Source organism: Bos taurus, chromosome 18, assembly GCF_002263795.3.
Source record: "Bos taurus isolate L1 Dominette 01449 registration number 42190680 breed Hereford chromosome 18, ARS-UCD2.0, whole genome shotgun sequence".
In the NCBI taxonomy this organism is placed as follows: domain Eukaryota; kingdom Metazoa; phylum Chordata; class Mammalia; order Artiodactyla; family Bovidae; genus Bos; species Bos taurus.
In genome coordinates, this window is record NC_037345.1 from 10,625,550 (window position 1) to 10,649,591 (window position 24,042).

General features: G+C 49.5%; 1 protein-coding gene across 2 annotated transcripts in view; it reads left to right on the top strand.

Annotated features, from left to right (window-relative positions):
• Window positions 1-24,042, top strand: part of ATP2C2 (ATPase secretory pathway Ca2+ transporting 2) — a 77,057-nt gene that overhangs the window by 18,669 nt on the left and 34,346 nt on the right. For both annotated transcript variants that reach the window (XM_002694745.4, XM_010814393.3), the window contains exons 2-7: window positions 3,412-3,522; window positions 5,661-5,777; window positions 9,370-9,459; window positions 10,748-10,783; window positions 10,902-10,963; window positions 14,344-14,452. In XM_002694745.4, coding sequence (XP_002694791.2) covers window positions 3,412-3,522; window positions 5,661-5,777; window positions 9,370-9,459; window positions 10,748-10,783; window positions 10,902-10,963; window positions 14,344-14,452 — 525 coding nt within the window. The remainder of the gene's footprint in view (window positions 1-3,411; window positions 3,523-5,660; window positions 5,778-9,369; window positions 9,460-10,747; window positions 10,784-10,901; window positions 10,964-14,343; window positions 14,453-24,042) is intronic.

Genomic DNA, 24,042 nt, shown 5'->3' on the forward strand with positions numbered 1-24,042 from the left:
TAATCGCGGTGGCTTCTCTTGTCGTGGAGCACAGGCTTAGCAGTCATGACGCACAGGCTCAGTTGCCCCACAGCACACGGGGTCTTCCCAGAGTAGAGGTCCAACTCCCGTCCCCTGCATTGGCAAGTGGATGTTTAACCACTGGACTACCAGGGGAGTCCCCAGCGTTGGGTGTTTTTAAATCTTCAAAACAACCTGAGACAGATTATTGTCCCTGGTTATAGGGCTGGTCAGTGACCGAGGAGGATTTGAACCCAGGTCTGTGCAATTCCAACCTCCATGCCCCTTCTGTTGCTCTGTGCATCTTCCCGCTCTTGAGTTACCTAAATGTGGCTAAACAACCCAAGTGACATCACCATCATTGTTATTCCAGCCATGTGCCAGAGGCCTGGTCCCTGGGTCAGGTATGGACCTGCATTTCCTAGGGGTTTATGGGAGGTCTGGACCATGTCACATCCTGTCTAGGCACACATATGTTTGATTCCAAAAAAAAAAGGCAGGATGAGGGTAGCTGGCCAGCATCACCCCTGTTTTGCAGATGAGCAAACTCTGATCAGTCAGGGAGATTGTCATCTGCCCGAGGAGATGTGCTGGCAAGCGGAGCTGGAGCATCTCCTGGGCAGCACTGATGGTGAGGGTAAGCAGAGCCTTGCGGCTGAGAGCGGGTGTCTAGTCATCCATCCTGTGGGGCTAAGTACATGTGCACGGGCACTGATGTCATGGGCTCCAGCTCATGAGTGTCCATGGAGCAGCCTCTGGGCACCAGGTGCTGGCCCCGCCTTCTGGAGGGGCTGAGTTGTGAGCAGAGGGAGGCATTTAAGTGATAGTCACTTGCTGGTCATTATGCATGTGACCGTGGTGTAGGCGCCATCAAGGGGACGTCCAGGGTGCTGAGAGGGTAGAGCAGGTGGCTGTCTGGTCTGAGATGTCAGGACAAGACAGTCCTTGACCTCTGAAGTGAGACTTCTTGCCCTCAGCAGTATAGACCTTTCTGTTCCAAGTCATTCCTTGTAAGGTACTTGACCGCATACCTGGCCTCTACCCACTAGATGCCAGTACCACCCCTGCTTCAGTTATGAGGACTAAACACATCTCCAAGCACTAACAAAGTCCCCCAGGGGGGAAACTGCCCTTGGTCGAGATCCCTTGATTTTATGTTTGGTTTGGCAGCCGGGAAAATGTGCCATCTTCAGCAGGGGCACTGGAGTAGCACACTCCTGGGGGTCACGGGACTCCTCCAGTGGGCAGGGGATTTTTAGCTAGGTATACTGCTGCCCCTCCCAGACCAGGAGGGAGGAACACAGGGAGGGTGGGTGCGAGGTGGGGGTCTGCTGCAGCCATTTTGGAGACAGTAGGGTTCTGTCCTGAGAGCAACTGGAATCTATCCAAATGTTTCCAACATGGGATATGTGTGTGTTTGTGAGAGAGAGAAAGAGAGAGACAGAAAGACAGAGAGGAGAAGGTGGAGGAGAGGGCTGGATTTATACATTCAGAGTTGCTTGAGCTGCTACCTAAAAAGTGAATTGGGTGTGGTTGGTTGTGGCCAGACAGAAATGGTAAGCTAGGGAACAGCCAGGCAGGAAGTTCCTGTAACCCCAGGACTGCCTCCATCTGTGGTGTGAGCAAGAATTAAGCCCTCGATTTGGTACACTTGAACCAGGTCTTGAGAGCAGACAAAACATCCTGTCTCGGGCTGTGATGTACATTTCTCCAGGAGGTGGATCTCGCACAGTGAAGATGGTGAGGTCGACTTATGGAGAGAGTCGGGGGAGTGATACGTGTAATAATCCTTGGTTGCTTCCTGGTCGTTGGCACAGTGAGAAGCAACCCCAGGAAGTGGGTGTGGTCAGCAGCCCATTTCTGAGCAAATGGGGCCTTTGGGACATGAGGGGCAGGGAGCAGTTTGGCATGAAGTAAAAGGGGGACTTGCTGTCTCTATTTCAGATGAAGGAAGAGGCTGTTAGGCAGAGCCTCTCCCCTTCCTCCTTCCCTGTGCCAACTACCTGGTGAAAAGGAAAAGATGATTATCTAGTCCTGGGTGTCAGAATACTAGGAATAAGTTTGCAAAAATACTCACCATTCTCCTATCTGAGGTTACCATGTCCTCCCGTGCCCTTCAGGTCTTTCACGTGGCTTCTTCCCAGACCTGCTGGGCACCCAGACCTCAACTGGGTTTCCCCCTTTTCTTCAGTTCAGTTCAGTCGCTCAGTCGTGTCCGACTCTTTGCGACCCCATGAATCGCAGCATGCCAGGCCTCCCTGTCCATCACCAACTCCTGGAGTTCACTCAAACTCATGTGCATCGAGTCGGTGATGCCATCCAGCCATCTCATCCTCTGTCGTCCCCTTCTCCTCCTGCCCCCAGTCCCTCCCAGCATCAAGGTCTTTTCCAATGAGTCAACTCTTCACATGAGGTGGCCAAAGTACTGGAGTTTCAGCCTCAGCATCAGTCCTTCCAATGAACACTCAGAACTAATCTCCTTTAGGGTGGACTGGTTGGATCTCCTTGCAGTCCAAGGGACTCACAAGAGTCTTCTCCAACACCACAGTTCAAAAGCATCAATTCTTCAGTGCTCAGCTTTCTTCATAGTCCAACTCTCACATCCATACATGACCACTGGAAAAACCATAGCCTTGACTAGATGGACCTTTGTTGGCAAAGTAACGTCTCTGCTTTTGAATATGCTATCTAGGTTGGTCATAACTTTCCTTCCAAGGAGTAAGCATCTTTTAATTTCATGGCTGCGATCACCGTCTGCAGTGATTTTGGAGCCCCAAAAAATAAAGTCTTAGGTTATTGCAAATGTCTCCCAAAACAGGCCATGATACCACCAGTCACCATCGGGAACCATTCTCTGTGGTTCAGTGCCTTCTTAACTGAGAATCCCAGAAGTTCAAGGTCCAGGGTTCTAAATCTGTAAATTGTTGCCCTGCTCTGTCAGCTTTGTGATTTTCCATTCAGTAAAATAAATTTGTTTGAAAACAGATGCGTCAATAACAGCCAACAGTTGGAAACAATCCATCAGCAGTAAAACAGAAAAATAAATTGTGCCATGCTTATTTGGTGGAATACTGTGCAGCCATGAAAAATTAGCGAACCATCACCACACACACCATCATGCATGAATCTAACTAATAACCTTGAGTCAAAGAACACAAACACAAAAGCATATCTATTGCATGTTACCATTTGCACAGAGTTCAAACCCCAGCAAAATACATCTCCTGGGGGCTGTTTATGTTAATGTGTGTTTCTCGATTTGGAGGCTGGTTATATGGGTCAGTGTGTAAAAATCTGAACTATACACTTCAGATCTGCACCCTTTCCCTTTGTATGTTATATTTTAAAAAGACATATCCGTATAAGACCAGTGCACCTAAGAGCAATCCTACTTCTTTTTTTTCCTCACAGATTGATGGACAAAATGACTTGAAAGCTATCGAGAAAGAGAAGACAGTGGTGGCTCTGGAACCCAAGGAAGCAAGCAAATGCCACAGAGAGGACCTAGCCAAAGCATTTTACGTAAGAACTGAGTTTGTCTCTGAGGCCTGGGGCTGTGGGGTTTTCAGATTAAGAGGAAAGCGGCTCGAGGTCCTGAAAATGGCTTCACAGTCCTGAGCTATGACACATTGTTATCATCACTGTTAGAAAATACTCCTGCTGTTGAACGGTTCTGCTTCCCCACCAGGAAGGGCGCCCACACTGATGGCCATGAGCCCTGGAAGCCCTTCCTGGTGGCCACGGTCCTCCTAGTGTTCTGTGCCTGTCTTTCTCTCTTTTCTCTTCAGTTTTAGTTAGAAGATAGTTACTTGACAATGCTGTGTTGGTTTCTGCCATATAACACCCTGAATCAGCTATAAGTATAAATATCTCCCCTCCCTCTTGAGGAGAGACAGAGAGTGTCTCAGGGGACCCCCAAGTTTCCATAGCAGCTCAGTCAGAGTTGAATCCGGGTGTTTTGACATTCAAGCTTAAACTCTTCACCACCTGCCATTCCCACCTCTCATGTTTTATAATTCATGGTGTTGCCAGTGACTGAAACCAGCTTCTCGCCAGTTTCTTCTGGTGCATTTGGGTTCCTGGCCAGGGCAAGACAAAAGCCAAACTGAAGACCACTTCCGTTCCATGAGGGTCCCCTGTGAGACTGAAGGAGTTAGCTTGCTTTATGGTTTCGGTTATCTTTACTTAGCCGAGCAAACATGGGGTGTGTGTGTGTGTGTGTGTGTGTTGACTCATAACCCACCACACTTTGGGAAAGCCAATAGAAGTCCACTAACGAAAGCTCACATACCACAGTTTCAGAGAAGCTGGAGGTCACTGTTTCAGGCCAGCCTTTCCTTGAGAATACTCAGAAGCCCAACTGAATTCAAGTCCCACTTGTTAGCATTTGGAGAGGGGAAGGAAATATGTTTTCCTTGCCAAGACATTTTCCCCTACCTAGGAAAAAAGCGTGATTTTCTTGCTCTATTCCAAAGAATCTAGAAATCAGTCCAGCCTTCCCATCACTTCAACCATCTGGTAGAACTTTTTTGCTTTGTTTCTGTACTATTTATTTATTTTTGGCTGCACTGGGTCTTCATTGCAGCACACAGGCTTAGCTGCCCGCAGCGTGTGGAATCTTAGCTTCCCAACCAAAGATCAAACTAGTGTCCTCTGCATTGGTAGGCGGATTCTCAACCACTGGACCGGGGAAGTCCCTGGTAGAGCTTTCTTATCCACTTTTTAAAGACAGTGAAGCTTTTGTTGCCACCAGGACAACAAAGTTTCCTTACATGGTTATTGACTCTTAAATTCACTATATTTAATGTCAGTTTGTATAAACAGCTTGAAATTGTATCTGGCACAAGGCATGCATGATGGAATCATGTAGCTTTTTTTGTTTCTAAGGGCAGGCCTTTTTTCTTTGTTTCAAGGCAAAATACACAACCTAAAAATTACCATCTAACTACTTTTAAGTGTACAGTTCCAAAGTGTTAAGTACCTTCACGTTGTCGTACAACCCATTTCCACAGCTCTTTCCCTCTTGCAAAGCTGAAACTTCCGTGTTGGTGGTGAATAATATTCCTGTGTGTGTGTATGTCTGTGTGTCTGTACCATACTTTCCTTATCCATTCACCCATTGATGGACACTCGGGTCACGTCCACCTTTGGCTGTTGTGAATAATGCTGCTACAAACATGGATAGACAGATACCTCACTGAGACTGGTTTCCAATTCTCTTGATACGTACCAGTATCAAGAAAGTAGTGGAACCAGTAGTGGAATTGCCAGATTGTATGGTGGTTCTATTTTTAATTTTTGGAGGTACTTCCACATGGCAGCTGCACCATTTGACCGTCCCAGACTCATCTTCCTTAAGATGAAAATGTAAGTGTTCCTGCATCTCCAGGTGTCCATGCTATAATCGCAGACCCTGAAATGTAGACCCAAGGCTGTCTTCTCTGTAGTATCTGTAGGGCGGAAGTGCGGGTTCATTGAAAAAGAATGAGATTGTAGGTCTCCTACTGTCTCTGCCCATTTGCTTGGGGTTTCTGAGCTGGTCCCCTCTCCTCTGTGGACAGCCCATTTTCCTTGATCATCGTGGAAGCGGCTGGCTTCTAGAGTGGGAATCCTGTGACGTGGGCTCCTTGATCTTTACCTGCCCGTCCTTCTCCCTCCAGGTAGATTTACAGAATGGGCTGTCAGAGTTCTCAGTGACGCAGCGCAGGCTGGTCCATGGCTGGAATGAGTTTGTTGCTGATAACACGGAACCTGTGTGGAAGAAATATCTCGATCAGGTGGGATGATGGCCATCATTCTGTGCATTAACCAGTGTAACCCTGGGGGTGAGGAAGGGAGCCACCGTTCATTGTGTAACTGTGGATTGAGGGTGTCCGTCGACAAGTCTCAGCACATAGAACAGCTATACTACAAGGTCAAAGAAGGCTTGCCCCTTTCAGGCTGCTCCTAGCTGAGAGATGGACTCACTAACTACCATGGCGGCCACAGTCACGAATAATAGTCTTTCCATTCATAGAGGTAACCATGTGCCAGGCACCACGCTGAGTAAATAAGTAAACATCAACTTACTCTTCCTCTAGATCCCTGCTTTGAGATGTGGTGGTTTAGTCGCTAAGTCATATCCAACTCTTGCGACCCCATGGACTGTAGCCCACCAGGCTCCTCTGTCCATGGGATTTTCCAGGCAAGAATACTGGAGCAGGCTCCCATTTCCTCTTCCAGGGCATCTTCCCAACCCAGGGACCAAACCCAGGTCTCCTGCATTATAGGCAGATTCTTTACCTACTGAGGACAGTGCAATACAGAGAAGCTGAAACATTCCCAGGTTGTGTAGGGCTGCCAGATTTAGCCAATAAATTTACAGATGTCTGTTACATTTGAAATTCAGATAGATAAGCAAAGGAGAGTTTTTTAGTGTATGTTCCAAATGTCGCATGGGACCTACTTGTATTTAAATTTTTTAAAAGTTCCTTGTTTCTCTGAAGTTCACATTTAACTGAGTGTCCTGTAGTCTACCTGGCAGCCAGGGTCCAGAGTCCTGCAGTGTTAAGTGTTGCTGCTGGGAAGTGAAGCCAGGCAGCTGGCTCCAGAGCCCCTGGCCCTCTTAGCCTTTGCCACTGGTGCTGAATACATGTTGTATCAGTCAAATGCCTGGAAGCCACGGGAAAGAAGGGGAAAAAAATTGAAATAGATCCTGCTGCAAGTTCCAGTATAGAAATCAACACCCCACCTCCCACCCAGGACCAGCTCAGAAAGCTCCAGTTAACAGGCAGAATTTCCCAGATACCTGAAGCCACGGTTACCTCAGTTTCCCCTCCCTGGCTTTTACACCCTCTCCCATTCCTGACACCTCCCTCTCAGTCAAGCTCAGGAATACCCCAGGCTTCTGCTGCCTTCCCATGGCTCATGTTTAAGGCTTCCTTGATTGGTCAGATCAGGGACCAATCACAGCCCTCCTTGTAGCATCCTCACTCTCCTTTCTCCTCTGGTCCCCACCCTGCTCATTGGTTAGTTCTTAGTGCCCTAGAGATGTCATTCATTGACACATTTTGGCACCAGAAGAGGCTTCTAGGTATGCAGGTGACTCTGGCCAACCCAGAAATTTCCTGGAATGCCAGTGTTGGGAAGAGACAGCAGAGGCTCCTGGAAGTTGAAGTTCAGGGAAGGAGGCTGACACATGGGCTGTGGGGGACCTTCTCCCTTCTGAAGCCCGGCCTTGGTCACTTCTGCCCCGGCTGCCCCTTCCACTAGGCCCTGCTCACCTAGCCTCTGCCGGCTAACACCTCACACCCAGGGCTGTCATCCAGCCTCCAGCCAGGACCTTTCCAGGAATGAAATCTCTTCAGTTTGTAAGAGCAGGAAACATGCTTATTCATCTTAACCTCATCAGTTCAAGGATCCATCTCAGGGTATCCCTGTGGGATTGGAAGGCAGCTTCCGATGGCCGTGTTTTCTAGCCCTCGACAAGCACAGGAAGTCCATGTGCCCTCACTTATTAATTCTTTGTGTTCATTGAGCACTTGCTCCATGCCAGATGCTGTGGTTCTCCTGTCTGTCTCCTCCAGTGACAGGGATCTCACCACTTAACAAGGCAGTCCTACTTCTCTGTCTCAAGATTCACCACTAGGAATTCTACCTTAGCATGGCCCCAAATCCCTGCCCCAGAGTCACGAAGCAGAGGTAGATTAGAGTCAGACTGCTGGGTTTAATCCTACTTTCCAGCCTTGTGACTTTGAGTCTGCAACCAATCTGCCTTGAGCCTCAATTGTCCCCATCTAGGAAATGGGACTAGTAAGTCCCTCCTGTTCTGAATTTTACTTAAGAGGAAGCCGAGCCTGTATTACATGATTAATAAAGGTTGCCCCCAGCCCCAGTGTCTGCCAGCTATCCTTGGTTCGAGCATAACTGTTAAGAGCACAGGTTTTGGAGTTGCCTGATCTAAATGAATCCTCGGCAGTTCAGTTTCTTTCAGAAACCTGGGTTGGTCATTTATCATTAAGCAGGACTACTTAACAGTACCTGTGTCATGGGGTTGTGAAAGTGAAAGTCACTCAGTCGGTTCCAACTCTTTGCGACCCCATGGTCTATACAGTCTGTGGAATTCTCCAGGCCAGAATACTGGAGTGGGTAGCCTCTCCCTTCTCCAGGAGATCTTCCCAACCCAGGGATCGAACCCAGGTCTCCCACATTGCGGGCAGATTCTTTACCAGCTGAGCCACAAGTGTCATGGGGTTGGGAGGAGCCTATAAAATGATGCAGTAAAGTGCTGAGCACAGGGCGTGGCTTGGAAGAGGTGCTCGGAAAACGCTGGTTTGGGGGCGGTTACTGTTTATTGTAATGAACGTCTCTGGTGACCATCCCTTCCCCACACAGTAAGGTTTCGGCAGACCGCTTTCTGCCTGTCCTGCTTTACATGTGGGCTTAAAAGGGGCCCCATCAGAACTGGGAGGGTCTCATTATCTATAGCCAGGGCAGTACTACTGGCCCGTGGTGGGGTCTCCGCACTGGGCCTGATACCTGTGTGCGGTGTCTCATGGTGACTCACCTATGTGAGATGGAGCAAGGCAGATGTTTGGCATGGTCTCCAGGAGGGGCGGAGGGAGGCTGGTGATGTCTGTGCTGGTCTGGAGGGCTGCTTGGGTCCAGCCACCAGGGAGGGGGCGAGGTTCTGGGCTTGGGATTAGAGTTCAAGGTGAGGCCAGTGCCTGGTCCCAGCTGTTCAGAGTAGCCCCAGCCAGGACTGAGGACCTCGGAGCTAACCCTGAACCCGTGGCTGGAGGGGTCCCTTGTGCAGACACATGCCTGCACCCTTGGGGAAGTTTCCCATCAATCTTTATTAGGGCTGGGCTAGGACACGGGGGTCATCACACTTTCAGAAAGCTGGCTTGCCTGGGGGCCCCAGTGCTCCAGTCTGAGACCCTTTAGTGGGAGTCAACCCCCAAAGACCTACTAGAGAGCTTCCCACAAAATCCTGAAACCTGCATCAGAGTTTCTGAGATGGACCTGTTGTGAATGGAGCAAACAGGATGCTGGCCCTGAGGGGCAGGTTTTGACCCAGAGCAGCAAGGAGACGTGACAAGGCAAGACCAAGAACTGGAAGGCAGGGCCAGGGCTGGTGTCTTGGTGACAGGGACACCGTCGAGATGACCCCAGGATGCCAGTGTTGGGTGGACCGCAGTGGTGGGTCTTCAGGCGGAGGAGAACCATTGGGTGGTGACAGTCCTCCCCTCCTGGCCCTCAGGTCACTGCAGGGCCGGCCTGGAAGCCAGGCTCTGGGTGCAGAGCTGACGCTGCTCCACTAGAGCAGGCCTGGTCTCTGATGTCCATGAGCCTAGACAAGATCCCACTGCCCTGTTTTTCCTTTTTCAGTTCAAGAATCCCCTGATCCTGCTGCTCCTGGCCTCTGCCTTGGTGAGCGTCCTCACAAAGAAGTATGAGGATGCCATCAGCATCGCCGTGGTGAGTGCACCCCATGGGAGTTGGGGGACAGTGCCCCCCCATCCCAGACCTGGCTGCCGAGGTCCTGCTGAGTCTCAGTTTACCTTTGTTATGCAAGGAGAAAAAAAACTAGGCTGTAAGAAGAAGAAAAAAAGTAGAAAACACAGCATAAAGAAAGGACAAGAAGTGTCCATGTTCTTCTACCTCACGAAGAGCTGACTCACTGGAAAAGACCCTGATTCTGGGAAAGACTGAGGGCAGGAGGAGCAGGGGCAGCTGCTAGCCTGTGAGGCTGTTTGAATTCAAGTTAAATAAAATGAAGAATTCGATTTCTCGGGTGAAGTCAGCAACACAGTTTGAAAGCATCAATTTGTCAGTGCTCAGCCTTCTTTCTGCTCCCCAACTCTCACATCCGTACATGATTACCGGAAAAACCATAGCTGTTTCTGGTTCCAAAATGTTTTCGTTGCCCTGAAAGGAACCCTGTGCTCATTCAACAGTCATCCCCCACCCCCACCAGCCCCTGGAAAGCACTGTCTGCTGTCTGTCTGTCCAGATTTGCCTGTCCTGGGTCGTTCTTATAAACAGAACCCTGCGCTGTGTGACCTTTTACACGTGGCTCTTATATGTGACCTTTTGGTTAATGACTTTCTTTCCGCTTCCTTCAATCTGTCAAGTGCTGTCTTTTGAAAAACAAAAAGAGATTCCTTCCGTGCGGTGGAATTCAGGGTTGCTGTTCAAAAGCCTGAGGCTAGATCCACATCTTCTGATGTGAAATCATGTTTATTAGCAGCTTTGTTGTTATTTGTTCAGTCACTAATTTGTGCCTGGCTCTTTGTGATCTGTGGACGGCAGCACGCCAGGCTCCTCTGTCCTTCACTGTCTCCTGGAATTTGCTCAGATTCATGCCCATTGAGTCAGTGATGCTACCTAACCATCTCATCCTCTGTCAGCCCCTTCTCCTGCCCTCAATCTTTTCCAACATCAGGGTCTTTTCCAATGAGCTGGCTCTTCGTGTCAGGTGGCCAGTTACTAAATGCTGGTGAGATACAAATGATCGTATCTGTAGTGTATCATCCTGTGTTACAAGCGTATCTATGCCAAAAACTCTAAGAAGATAATCCCCAAATGTGAACCTGTGGAGGCAGAATTGAGAGTGCTTTTCCGGCTCCTCTGTTTTCTAAATCTCTGCACAGTGCTCTAGTTTGCAAGGAAAAAGGAAATACATTTTGGAAGACAGAGGCCTCCCCTGGGTCACTTACCTGCTCATTGGCAATGGGTGTTAACGTGCGCTCCGTTTGCCCCCTAGGCTGTGCTGATCGTGGTCACCGTCGCCTTCATCCAGGTGTGTATATGTGCCCTGAGTTCCCGGGCGGGGTCACCCGGGCTGATGAGAGCTCTGTGGGGAGCCCCCCACACCCCTGACCCCACTTAAACACACTATTTCATGTGCTTCCGGCCAGGAGTACAGATCAGAGAAATCTCTGGAAGAGCTGACAAAGCTGGTTCCCCCCGAATGCAACTGGTAAGTCGGAGACCTCCGGCCCACCTAACCCCAGGACTTTGTGGTTCATCAGAGGAGTCAGTGGGCTGGCAAGTTTGGCAAAACTTTAGCCAGATTTATGTCCTCTGTTGTGTGATATGGGAGAAGTGTGGCTCACCAGGGTTAGCAAACCTGACCTCTGCCCCGCCAGCGGATTGCTGTGCATTCTTAGGCATGCCATTCGGTCTCTCTGGGCCTCCACTCTGTCACTGGGGTCTAATCCGAGTGCCCAGCCTGGGGGCCATGGATGACAGGGCTTTGGGAAGAGGGTGGCCCACGAAACCTGTGATGAAGTGTGCAAAATTGTGTGCATTTTTCCTAGAAGGCATTTGACATTTTTCCTGAGGCTCAGAAGCTGAGGCGGAGGGCTTTAATAATAAGCTGAGGCCTCAGAACTCTGATCGAAGCGGGTGGACAGCTCAGTGATGAACCCTGGCCATTTGCTCAGCTGCCCGCCAGCCTCTTTCCTACCCGAACATTCCTGCTTTGCCTTTTGTTATCACATCACCCTCCCAAAAGATGTTTAAAAAGGAAAGACAAGAATGTCTCCCCTTACCTCCTGGGCCTGTCTGCTTAGCTCAGTGCTGTGCAAAGGGACTTTCTGGAAGATTCCATCATACGCGCTGCCCGGGACAGCGTCACTAATCACATATGGCTGTTGAGGACTTCACCCAAGGGACTGAATTCTTCATTTTATTTAAGTTGAACTCAAGCAGCCTCACAGGCTAGTGGCTCACAGATGGCTCAGCTTAGAGGGTTTGCAGGGGCCGCTGCCCTTGGTAAAGGAAATGGCAGAAGCAGAAGTGAGAATGTTGCAGGCCCGCTGTTGTGTGTGTTTCAATTTAATTTTTTAGTATATCAGCAATCCCCAACCAGTTATTCTCCTTGTAAACATGAAACCACTTTGGAAAAGGCCCAGGTCTTCTCCCTCACCCTTCCTGGCATCAGCTGAGGTTGTCTTAAGTCCTATGTCTTTCCCAAATACACACTGCCACTCATAAGAAAGTCACTGCAGATATCTTGTGATCCAAGGTACTTTGGAAGGATCTCAACAGATAGTAACTCTCTTTTATCCCAAGAATAAGCTGGGAGAAAGAACCTTAACATATATTTGCATACAGATGGCATAATTGAGCATAGAGCTGGAGGATAGAAAGATCTAGTGCGAGGTCCCTCCTCTCAAGGAGTCAGCAAGTGAAAAGTGTGTGTATGTGTGTGTGTGTGTGTGAGAGAGAGAGATACAAGGCAGAGAATAATGAGTAACAAAGTAGAGACCAAAAGAGCATGCTGTGAAAGCATGAGAGGCATGAGTCAATTCTAGAAGATTCTTTTGGGGGGCAGTAAAAATGTCTGGGCTTAATAATGGGATGAACAAGGTGTCAGAAATCCAGACGTGTGATGTATGACGTAATCCTATAAGCAGACAGAAGCATCCATGATTTATGGGGTTTGATGAGCTGATCTTAAGTTTAAATATCAAGTCTTGGCCTTTCAGGCGAATAGTATGCATTATTGATGTCCCTGGGAGTTGCTTCTGAAAGACAATTTTATTTTCAAGAGCCGCAGAGGCAGGCAACCTGGGAGAGTTGAAAGAGCAGTGAAGGGACACAGCCTGCCTCCCCGAGCCCCCGAGCCCCATGTCAGGAGAGGCATCTGCCCTGCAGACCCTTCCTGCTTACCTCCATCTTTTGTGCATTCATTAAATATTTATAAAGCACCCACTGTGTGCATGGCGATGTCCCAGGTGAGAGATAGGAAAGCCCTGGCCTTTGGACCTCTCACACTCCTAACAGGCGAGGCAGATAATGAAGTGAAGGAATGAAATGATTTTGGAATGAGGCAGGTGCATTAAAGCCAAAAAGACTGAAAGCCAAAGCCACACAAAAATGAAAGAGAACCTCATGGAGATGCAGTGACTGGTGGAGGTGTGGGAACAATCTTGAATATCTGGCTGGCAGGTTACTCTGCTCTGACATTTAAGGTGGAGCTGACCTTTAAGTTGAGGCCTGATAAATGGCAGGGGCCAGCCATGGGAAGAGTCGAGAGAAGAGCAGACATCTATCTGATAGGTGCTCTTGGCTATAAACCCCAGAAAATTCAGCTGCACAAACCACAAGGAAATGGTGTTGTCTTATGGCAAGGGATCTGAGGTGAGGGGCCAGTGGGGCTAGTTAATTCAAGATGGGATCAAGGACCTGGTCCTTTTATTTCTTTACTCTGCCATCCTCAGCTTGCTGGCTTCGTTCTTAGTCTGGATTCCCTCATGGCCCCAGGATGGCTGCCACAGCTCTAGACATCACAACCAGACATGATAAAGATGAAAAAGTCCAACAGAAGAGGCCATGTGTGTCTGTAAAGAATGAGAAAACCTTTCTCTTGAGCCCCTGCCAAATGCCACTCCTATCTCTTAGGCCAGTGTTGTAGACCATGCCTGTGTCTACATCAGTCACGGGCAGGGGATGGGGTCACCCTGATCGTCTCAGCCTGTCAGGACCCACCCCCGGAGCACTCTGCTGCGGGGAGAAAGGCAGGTACCTGGATAACTGCATTCTGTTAACAAGGAAGAGGGGAGTGTCTGCTCCACCATTCAAGATCCACAAAGACCTTGAGACTGGAAAGAGCTGGGTGTATTCAAGGGGGTGCGTGGCAGGAGGTAGGGTGTCTGGGTCTAACTCCCAGGTTCTTGGAGAGGGTTTGGAGCAGGAGGAAGTTGTGATCTGATTTTGTGCTTTAAGAACTCTCTGGCTGCTACAGGAAGGAGGCCCAGGGAGGGGCACAGGTCCCGCCGGGGGGCTTCTGCCATGTTGGGTAAGGAGCAGCATGTCGTGGGTTCCAGTGGGAGCCTGTACACAGAAGCATGCCTATGTCTAACAGCAAACAGCCATGAAGTGCGGTCCCAGGCCTGGGGGTGGGTTGCTCCCTGGTTTCTCGGGCACTTAAGGTGCTCCTCCTGGCTTTAACAAGGTTCTGCTGTCCCTGAGGTCAGAGCTGGGCTCTGCACACCAGAGCGCTGTGTTCTCCGAGGACAGAAGCACTGCCAGCTGCCAGCTTTGTTAAGGAACCACTTCTCTAGACCTGCAGAGGCTTCTAGAGGCCGTGTGGCCCCGCCTTGTTTCCAAGCAGGGTGAACAGTAGTCACCTCACTTTTCAAATGAAGCCCAAGTTCTCCCAGGAGATAAGCTCTTTCCCAAGAGTCTTTTAGGACATGTGAATTTAAAAAATAATAAAACCATTAAAGCACAAGCATTTGTCCACATCGGAAAGAGAAAATGTATTTCTGTAACCTTTGCTCAAGTTTATCAAAGTGCCTAAAATTGAGATGTCAACATGGATGCATTTGCTTTTTCCTGTTTAAAATGCAGCATAAGAGAAGGAAAGCTCCAGCACCTGCTAGCTCGAGACCTGGTACCTGGAGACATCGTGTCTCTCTCCATCGGAGACCGCGTCCCTGCTGACATCCGTCTCACAGAGGTGAGGGGCCCAGACCCCGGTCCAGGGGCCGTGCAGACACTTGGCTTCTCGGAGGCAGGCATTCTCTCCTTCTTGCACACACATATACACAGACATAGGCATGTGTGCACACAAGCAGAAAGTTAGCAAGCAAGCTAATTTTAAGCACAAAGCTCCTCCGATGGCATTTCATAAATTATGTATTCTCATGTAAGTATAAGCTAACACGTTTTGGTTATATGATTTTCTAGCTTGTAGCCTACTGCAGTAGAGAGGAATTTTATAGCTGAGGAATGGGTTTATAGCTGAGGAATGAGGGATAAGTTGCTTCTAGAAACAACCATACTGATGGCAGACAGAAGCACTGTCAGACTGCTTAATCTCAAGGATAACAACTAGTCTAGCCGTAGAAAGTAGCACAAGCCTTTGTTAAGAGTGCAGTTTGGGACATCGGGTGTGGGGCTCCATCCCCAACCTTTGCGGGTCTCAGGGTGTCACAACCTCACAGAACATTCCCTGAGGCTGTCGAAGATGATCCTGAATCCTCAAGAAAAGGAAGAAAAAAAAAAAAGAAAAGGTGAAGTCAGGTTCAGAGAGATCCGTTGATGGGAGTAACCTATTTTATGATCCCTGCCAAGAAGGTTTAAGGATTGTTCAAAGCTTTTAGTGATAAAGGATTAAGCCCCGGTTATCAGCCTGATTTATTTATTTAAGGAGGACGTGTTCTCTGGGTCAATAGCAGGCTGTTGGAAGGGTGGCCTGGAGAGAGGTGGGGAGTGGACGGAGACAAAAGAGACTGGGAGCCAACCTCCGGGGTGTTCTCTGGGTCAATAGCAAGCTGTTGGAAGGGTGGCCTGGAGAGAGGTAGGGAGTGGAGGGAGACAAAAGAGACTGGGAGCCAACCTCCGGGACCTGCGTTTACAGCACCCTGAGCCTGGCTTTGAAGGTGAGGCGGGGGCCAGAGGGCACCCGGGCTTTCCAGCTCCTCTGCCCCTGTTTTCAGATCCCCAGGCAGGGCACAGCAAGTGTACCCCACACCAGGGTGAATTCCTCTCCGTCTGCTTCTCCCTACACGAGCATCCAGCCTCCGAGTCCAGGGCATGTGGTTCCCAGTAGAGGAGCCACTATCCAGTGGCCAAGCCCCACCTGCAGAGAAAGCTGGGGAAACCAGTCTGACACTGTCCATGCCTCCCTAGGGATGGGCTCTGCCCTGCAACGTGGAGGAGTCCCCAGGTATAGGGGCGGGCTGTCCACATACTGGGCAGCTGATAGACAGGACGCATGTATACTATGGACGCTACAGGGAGGCAGAGCGGTGAAGTGATTAGTGCCCTGGGGCTGGCCATTAGCCAAGTCCTATCCTTCAGAAGCTGTGTGACCTTGAGCAAGTAGCTTAACCTCTCTGTGCCTCAGCTTCCTCATCTGTCAGAGGGGTTAATGTTCATTCCCAACTTGAGGGGTTCTGATGATGCCGAATTGAGCTAAGACCATCAGCCTGCTTGTGCAGCGCCCCGAGGTGGGGACAGAGTCCCGAACATCAGCCATTGGTTTAACTGTTTATCATTACCAAGCTTGACAACAGTTCCTTGAAAGAATTTTTTAAACCCCAAATAACTCCCCTCCTACTTCAACTGGTTTTCTTCCTGCCCTGCTTCTATCAGATTAAATGGTATCTGGTCGTTGCCAGCACAAGGACTTTTTCAAGGCTACCGGCCGCCAACACTCTGCAGATTTTCTCTCTGGTCCTTTTGCAGATCAGTAGCTTTGTTTACTCATAGTAGAGTTTTTTTTAAATAATTTTATTTATTTGGCTGTGCTGGGTCTTCCTTGCTGCGTGTGGGCTTTCTCTGGTTGTGGCGAGCAGGGATTGCTCTCCAGTTTCGGTGCAAAGGGCTTCTCATTGCAGCGGCTTCTCTTGTTGCGGAAGCTCTCTTGAGCTCTAGAGCGTCCGGACTTCAGGAATTGCCGCACGTGGGCTCAGGAGTTGCAGCTCCCGGGCTCGAGAGCACAGGCTCAGTAGTTGCGGCTCAGGGGCTTCGTTGCTCCGAGGCATCAAAGCAGCCCCCTGCATTGTCCAAGGGTCAACCGTGTGTAACAATCAGATCGGCGCTAGCCACTGTGTAAAAACCGCCTTGCTTCATCTGCAGTGACCTTAAGAGGACAGTGCTCTCCTTTTACAGTGAGGACACAGAAGCCTGGAGGGCTGAGCCCACACAGTCAGTGGGGCAGAGGGGACTTGAACCTGGGCCATCTGGCTCCGGAGCCCAGACTCCAGGCCCTGTGTCGATGCAAACAATCGCTAATAAGAACGGAGCACGTGGGCCAAACCGAGGACTGTAGCCCGGGAGACAGGCTCGCCATAGCCCAGACAGACTGCTCCTGAGAAGCACGGTTTTCAGCGCTGTTTGTACCCTGTCACAACAAAGAAAAAGAAATTCCATCAGACATGGCAGGGGTACATTCCTTCAAGGTCACCAAAAGGACAGATTAGGACATACGCAGTGAGAGGCATGACCTTGACATCTGGGAAGAGAGCCTTATCTCGGAAGGAGTCCTGGCTTAGAGGCGTTCACCCCTATCTTCGGGGTGAGCGCTCTTTGCTTCTGGGTAATGTGTCCTTTTCTTTGATGATGAAAGCAGGTGTCCCGTGTACGGTACACACAGGCTGTGCTGCTGATCATAAAATCCACGCCAAGTCATAAACACCAGACTGGCTTCCCCAGCCTCCACCACCTCTTTCCCGACAGCCAGCTCTCCGGACTTTCTTCCTGGCTCTCTGGCTCTCCCTCCAGGTTTCCTCAGTGTATCGAGTGTCTAGAGCTGCTGAACAAAGTATTACATACTTAGGGGCGTAAACAACACAAGTGTATTATCTTGCAGTCTGGAGGTCAGACTCAAACTCAGTTTCACTGGGTGGAAATCAAGGCGTTGGCAGGACTGTATTCCCCATTCCCAAGCTTCAGGGGAAAATTGGTTCCCTTGCATTTTTTAGCTTCCAGGGTCGCCCACATTTCTTGCCTCGTACCCCTGAATCACTCCAACCACTGCTTCTGTCTTTGTATTTCCTTCTCTCAGACACCGCTCTGATTCCCCTCTCATAAGGACCCTTTTTAAAATCAGTTGATCTCTTTTTTCTTTTTTTAATTAATTTATTTGGCTGCCCCAGGTCTTAGTTGTGGCATGAGGAATCTTTTAGCTGTGCCATGTGGGATCTAGTTCACTAACCAGGGATCGGCCCTGGGGCCCCTGCATTGGGATCGTGGAGTCCTGACCTCTGGACCAGCAGGGAAGTCCCTGTAATGACATTTAGGGGCCCCCAGGATCATCCAAGCTAATCTCCCCATGGCAAACCCATCCGTTTAATCACACCCGCACAGTCTCTTTTGCTTCTAAGACTACACTTTCACAAATCCCAAGGATTAGGACTTGGGTGTCTTCAGGGATTGGATGGTAGGGGGCTACTATTCAACCCCCCACCCTCAAAGCCCTCCTCTAAGCCTCTCCTCCTTCCCTGCTTGCCTGAGGGCACCCCTCCCAAATCCCTGTCAGTCAGTCAACAGATATTTCCTGGGTACTGCTGCGTGCCAGGACCTGTGCTATGCTGAGGAGGCAGTGAGAACAGACGAGACCTCTGCTTTTATAGCCTGGAGTGATAGGCGACATCCACCACAGGGAAGCTTGTGGGAAAAGCCCAGGGGATTCTGGACTTCCCAAACAGGACAGACTTGACTGGCCCACTGCAGTCACAGAGGGCTTCCTGGAAGCAGTGCCTTTTGAGCCGTTCTGGAATGGACGTGGATCAGCTGTTCTAGGCAGAGGAGACCCAAGCTGGGTGCTCAGCCCTGACTTGGAAGCCAGATGCACTGCACCTTTCAGCTGCCCGAAGCGCATCTTCACACAGGAGGGCCGTTCCTGCCATCTGGAACCTACTTCCCACCAGCAGGACTTAGCTGTTCTCATTCCTGAGGCCTCAGCCCCAACCCGTCCCCTCCCCACCGGCCTCCCTGATCCCTCTCCTGAGGCGTCACCTCCCCTCCCTCCCCCCACCCTGGATTCCTGCTGTTCATTCCAGTGTCACTTTGCTTTCCTGTTTATTGCTCAGTTCAGTTCAGTCGCTCAGTCGTGTCCGACTCTTTGCGACCCCATGGACTGCAGCCACCAGGCCTCCGTGTCCATCGCCAACTCCCAGAGTACACTCAAACTCATGTCCATTGAGTCAGTGATGCCCTCCAACCATCTCATCCTCTGTCATCCCCTTCTCCTGCCTTCAATCTTTCCCAGCATCAGGGTCTTTTCAAATGAGTCAGCTCTTCGCATCAGGTGGCCAAACTTTTGGACTTTCAGCTTCAACATCAGTCCTTCCAATGAACATTCAGGACTGATTTCCTTCAGGATGGACTGGTTGGATCTCCTTGCAGTCCAAGGGACTCTCAAGAATCTTCTCCAACACCATAGTTCAAAAGCATCAATTCTTCAGCACTCAGCTTTCTTTATAGTCCAAATCTCACATCCATACATGACTACTGGAAAAACCATAGCCTTGACTAGACAGACTTTTGTTGGCAAAGGTCCCTTCACAAAGGCAGGGAGTTTGTCTGTCTTGGTCACTACTGGATTCCCAGGGCCCAGAAGAAGGCCTGGCCTTTGGCAGGAGACAGATGGACAGATAGCCACCTCCATTCCAGCATATCCAAACCCACACCCACCTCCCTGCCTGCATCCTCACCCCTTCCCAGTCCCCTAACGCCCATTGTTCCTGTTTTTCTGGCCAGCTGTCTTCAAGGGAGGCATCTTTGTCTCATCTCTCTCTCCTTTCCTCTTTTTAAGAAAAAAACAGACTCTATTTCTTAAAGTCTTTTCCTTTTTTTGACCATGCCATGCAGCTTATGGGATCTTAGTTCCCCGACCATCACCATGACCCATCCCTGTTGATACTGACCTTGATCAGCTGGCTGAAGTCTGTTTTCTTACATTTTAATGTATCACCAATTAATAGGGTGCAGATGACACCACCCTTATGGCAGAAAGTGAAGAAGAACTGAAGAGCATCTTGATGAAAGTGAAAGAGGAGAGTGAAAAAGTTGGCTTAAAACTCAGCATTCAGAAAACTAAGATCATGGCATCTGGTCCCATCGCTTTATGGCAAATAGATGGGGAAACAGTGAGAGACTTCATTTTTTGGGGCTCCAACATCACTGCAGATGGTGACTGCAGCCATGAAATTAAAAGACACTTACTCCTTGGAAGGGAAGTTATGACCAACCTAGACAGCATATTAAAAAGCAGAGACATGACTTTGCCAACAAAGGTCCATCTAGTCAAAGCTATGGTTTTTCCAGTAGTCATGTATGGATGTGAGAGTTGGACTATAAAGAAAGCTGAGTACTGAAGAATTGATGCTTTTGAACTGTGGTGCTGGAGAAGACTCTTGAAAGTCCCTTGGATTGCAAGGAGATCCAACCAGTCAATCCTGAAGGAAATCAGCCCTGAATATTCATTGGAGGGACTGATGCTGAAGCTCAAACTCCAATACTTGGGCCATCTGATACGAAGAACTGACTCATTTGAAAAGACCCTGATGCTGGGAAAGATTGAAGGCAGGAGGAGAAGGGGACAACAGAGGATGAGATGGTTGGGTGACATCACTGACTAAATGGACATGAGTTTGAGTAAACTCCGGGAGTTTATGGTTGGTGATGGACAGGGAAGCCTGGCATGCTGCAGTCCATGGGGTAGCAAAGAGTCAGACACAACTGAACAACTGAACTGAACTAATTAGTAGGGGTTCTTTCTGTGAAAGATCCTCATGTTTGGGCAACCACTGCTGTCACTCCAGCTGGAAAGTGCCCCCATCTTATCAATCCAACAGGCCCACAGAGGGTCCTCCTCTGAGGCTCTGTGTTCATGGGGCTCATCCTGCCATAGGAGGAAGCTGCAGTGACCCCACACCATGTGGATCAAGATTAAACTCTGCCCTCTGACTGTTCACAGTCTAGCCTGCCCATCGCCCCGCCCCAGACCCTATGAGAGAATGGATGCCTGTGCTAAGAGAATGCAGCAGAATCCATCTCTGACATGACCTAGGCTGTGGGGCCTGGGGCAAGTTTCCGAAGCTCTCAGAGCCTCAGTTTTCTCATCTGTAGAGTGGGGATCAGAGCAGCATCTTTTCCATGGCATAGTCATGAATGTTTCATGAGAAAAATACACTCAGCAACTGTGTGTTAGCATACTATCAACGATAGTAATTATTCTCTTAGTTTCTCTTGCACTCTAATTTAGCATCATCCCATTTAGCACTGAATCACCCTCCATTTGTTTCAAGAATTTGATTTCCAAAGTTCTTGAAAAAAGAACCTGACTTAAAAGTCTTGTTGACTCGGCCAGTTGAAAAACTGGGTGGGCAGGTTATATTCTAATTGGTCTTTCTTTAAACAGCAAAAACCAAACTTAAAATAAGCAAATTATGTGAGCCTCAGTGTGTTTGAAGGGGTTAGTGTTGGGACAAGAGGAGATGTAGTGACCTTCTAGCCCAGTGTCTCCCAACACTTGGCCCACAGGGTGGTCCACACACTGCAGCCCCCATGTGGAGAGTGTCAGCACCCCTTTGCATAGTAAAGCCCCTGGGAAGTCCTGCAGTAAAGAGGACCATGCACTGGGTTTACCCCCATATTCCTCAAACTGGTTTTCACCATGGAACCCACTTTCCACAGAGCAGCAATTAACTTCCTGTGAAGGAGGGTTCCCCAAGACACAAGTGGGAAAATGATGTTCTAACTCGTGACTCATCCATCTTATACCTGGAAAAACTAAAGCTCCCCAAATCACAAATATGTGGATGTGATTTTTGTTAACCTAAGAAGTCTCTAATTGTCGTGGGTCCACTAGGGAAGCAGAATGGAAGCACAGGGGGCTCTTGGACCTGCAGTCAGCCTTCACATAGTCTGGTACAAGTGTAAAGACTAGAATTAAAAACAGAAAAGAGCGACTTCCCCGGCAGTCCAGCGGTTAAGACTCTGCCTTCCAATGCAGGGAATGCAGGTTCAGTCCCTGGACAGAGAACAAAGATCCCACATGCTGCCGGGTATGGCCAAAGACTAAAAAAACAGAGCAAAACACCCAGGACAAATTAACCTGCAGCTTAGCTCCACTTGCTGCCAGTTTGCTCCGTCTTCTTGCTGTCCGGCGCTCCCATCCATGTGTACTCCCCCACTGAGAGCCTTACTGTGCCTCACTTGGCCTGTATTTCTTGGACTGTAGGCTTCCCCTCCTGATGGAACTGGCCTGTCTTCTAATGTCTAATATCGTTTTGCACATTTCCCCATGTGGGTCCTTCTCTGCTCCAGACTTGTCATGGCTCCTCATTCTTTACAAGGTTACATCCCAATCTCTTAACCGATGCCAGACACAACTAGGTTCCAGCCACACCTCCCACACGTCCTCTGCCCCAGTCACGCTGGTCCCCACACGCGTCCCCATGTAGACCAAACCTTCTGTCTCTCTGCTCGTGCCCTCTCGTGGTGATGGCTTCCCTGGTGGCTCAGCTGGTAAAGAATCCATCTGCAATGCGGGAGACCTGGGTTCAATCCCTGGGTTGGGAAGATCTCCTGGAGAAGGGAAAGGCTACCCACTCCAGTATTCTGGCCTGGAGAATACAGTCCACGCGGTCGCAAAGAGTCAGACACAACTGAGCGACTTTCACTTTCTCATGTTGATGGAGTTGAGGCCCCGTGAGAGCAGGGCCAACTCTTCCCCCTCCAGCAAACCCCTGCACTGGCTTCAGCACCTGGGATAGTGCCCACCTCTGTCCACGCCTGAGAACCTGTCCCCAGAGAGGATGGCCCGGTCCCACTGCTTGGCGTGCTGGGCTTCTTCTGTCCTTTCAGTCTGTGGCTGGGCTGCTGGGGGAAGAGGGGTCTTTATTTACCTCCCCCCATCTCTTCCATTGCTTTGATCAAACTCATTATCACCAAGTCCACCCACCAGCAATTCTCCAACTTGCCTTCTTTTCCCTCCTGAAAGACCTGCCTGATTCTCTTACCAGTGTTTGCTGATCCCTCAAGGCCTGTTTCATGTCCTAGACCCTCCAAGAAACTCTGCAGCTCATCCTCCCCCACCACCACTCCACACTCCTGTTTCCTGAACCTTCTGAGGCAGAATAGATCCGATTAGGGTGTCAGGTTGTTCTAACTATGCCTCTCAAACTCAGGCAATGGCAGGATTCTCTTTCACTGCTGACTTGCCATCTTATTACAGTGTAACTTCAATGGAACAAACATAAAGTTAGATACAAAATCTATGTGCTTCAAATTAAATAAGTTACAACTTATTCTAATTATTATCATGTCCAATTAGACCACATTTACTAGAAACAGAATCTCTGTTTGCCATGGTTACTGTTGTTCAGTTGCTAAGTCGTGTCTGACTCTTTGCAGTCCCACGGACGCAGCATGCCAGGTAGGGTGACAATATACAGCCTTGACATACTCCTTCCCCAATTTTGAACCATGGAGGTGTGGTAGTTTCTGCTGCCTGGGACCTATGGGGTCAACATCTGGTGGTTCTGGATGACTCACTTTCCGCATTTCTTCTTTCATTGTGGGTTAGGAGCTGCCCGTGAGCTCATATGACTTTGCTCCGATGTCCTGGAGATAAAACATGAAGATCAGTTAGTAGTTGTGTTTGTGGTGGTAGGTTGAGGTAGGTACATGGGCTTGAAGAGGCAGGGGTTTATTCCCATTTCACGTGATGAGAGCCTGGAAGTGGAGCCAACGGGGTGGCTTCCCCATGGAAGAAAGGCCCTGGGTTTCTCCAGCCCTCCTCTCTGCCCTCTTGGGCTGTGGCATCCTGTTAGTACCTGTAAAATGGCTTGTGGAGCTCCAGCCATGAGCACAATGACCCAAGCAGAGAGAGAGAAAGGTGAAGGGGGCCAGGAGGAGCTGTCAGCTCAGCCGCCTTCAGAGATCTTCACAAAGACCCTTGTCCAGAGGGTGGAGACACTGTGAGCTGCCAGGGAAGCTGGGAAACAGGGCTAAGGGGGTGGGATGGGGGCCATCATCAGGCCCAGTGCCACGGGGTTCTGTTAGGAACTTGAAGGGTTAGACGGATATTACTTGGCAAGTGGTGGCTCCTGTCATCCTTGCGGACTGGGGTTCCCTGGAAGTGTGCACATTTTTATAGATTGGTATTGAATGGTAAAACTTGGGAGTATAGAGAACTCACAGACTTCTGTTTGAAAAAGGCCGATCTAACTGTTCTTTTGGGAGTTTGCAGGAAGATAACTTCTTTTAGTTGCTCTTTTTTTGCTTCAGTGAGAAGTCCCTTAGGGGTAGAGTATACCCTAGATACCTTGCACATCCTTGGTGGTACCTGGCATGGTTCTGGCCATGGAAGACTCACCTCCTGAGTGATACCTGCTGGGCCTGTGGTCACTTCTGCAAGACCTTGATAGTTAAGAATGCAGTCTCTGAAGCCACCGTGTTGGTTCAAACCTCTGCTCTGCCGCTAATGAGCTGATTAGAGCAGATTTCTTAATCAGCCCATGCCTCAGTTTCCCCAAATGGAAAGTGGATAAGGGAGTTCCCTCGTGGTCCAGTGGCTAAGACTCTGTGCTC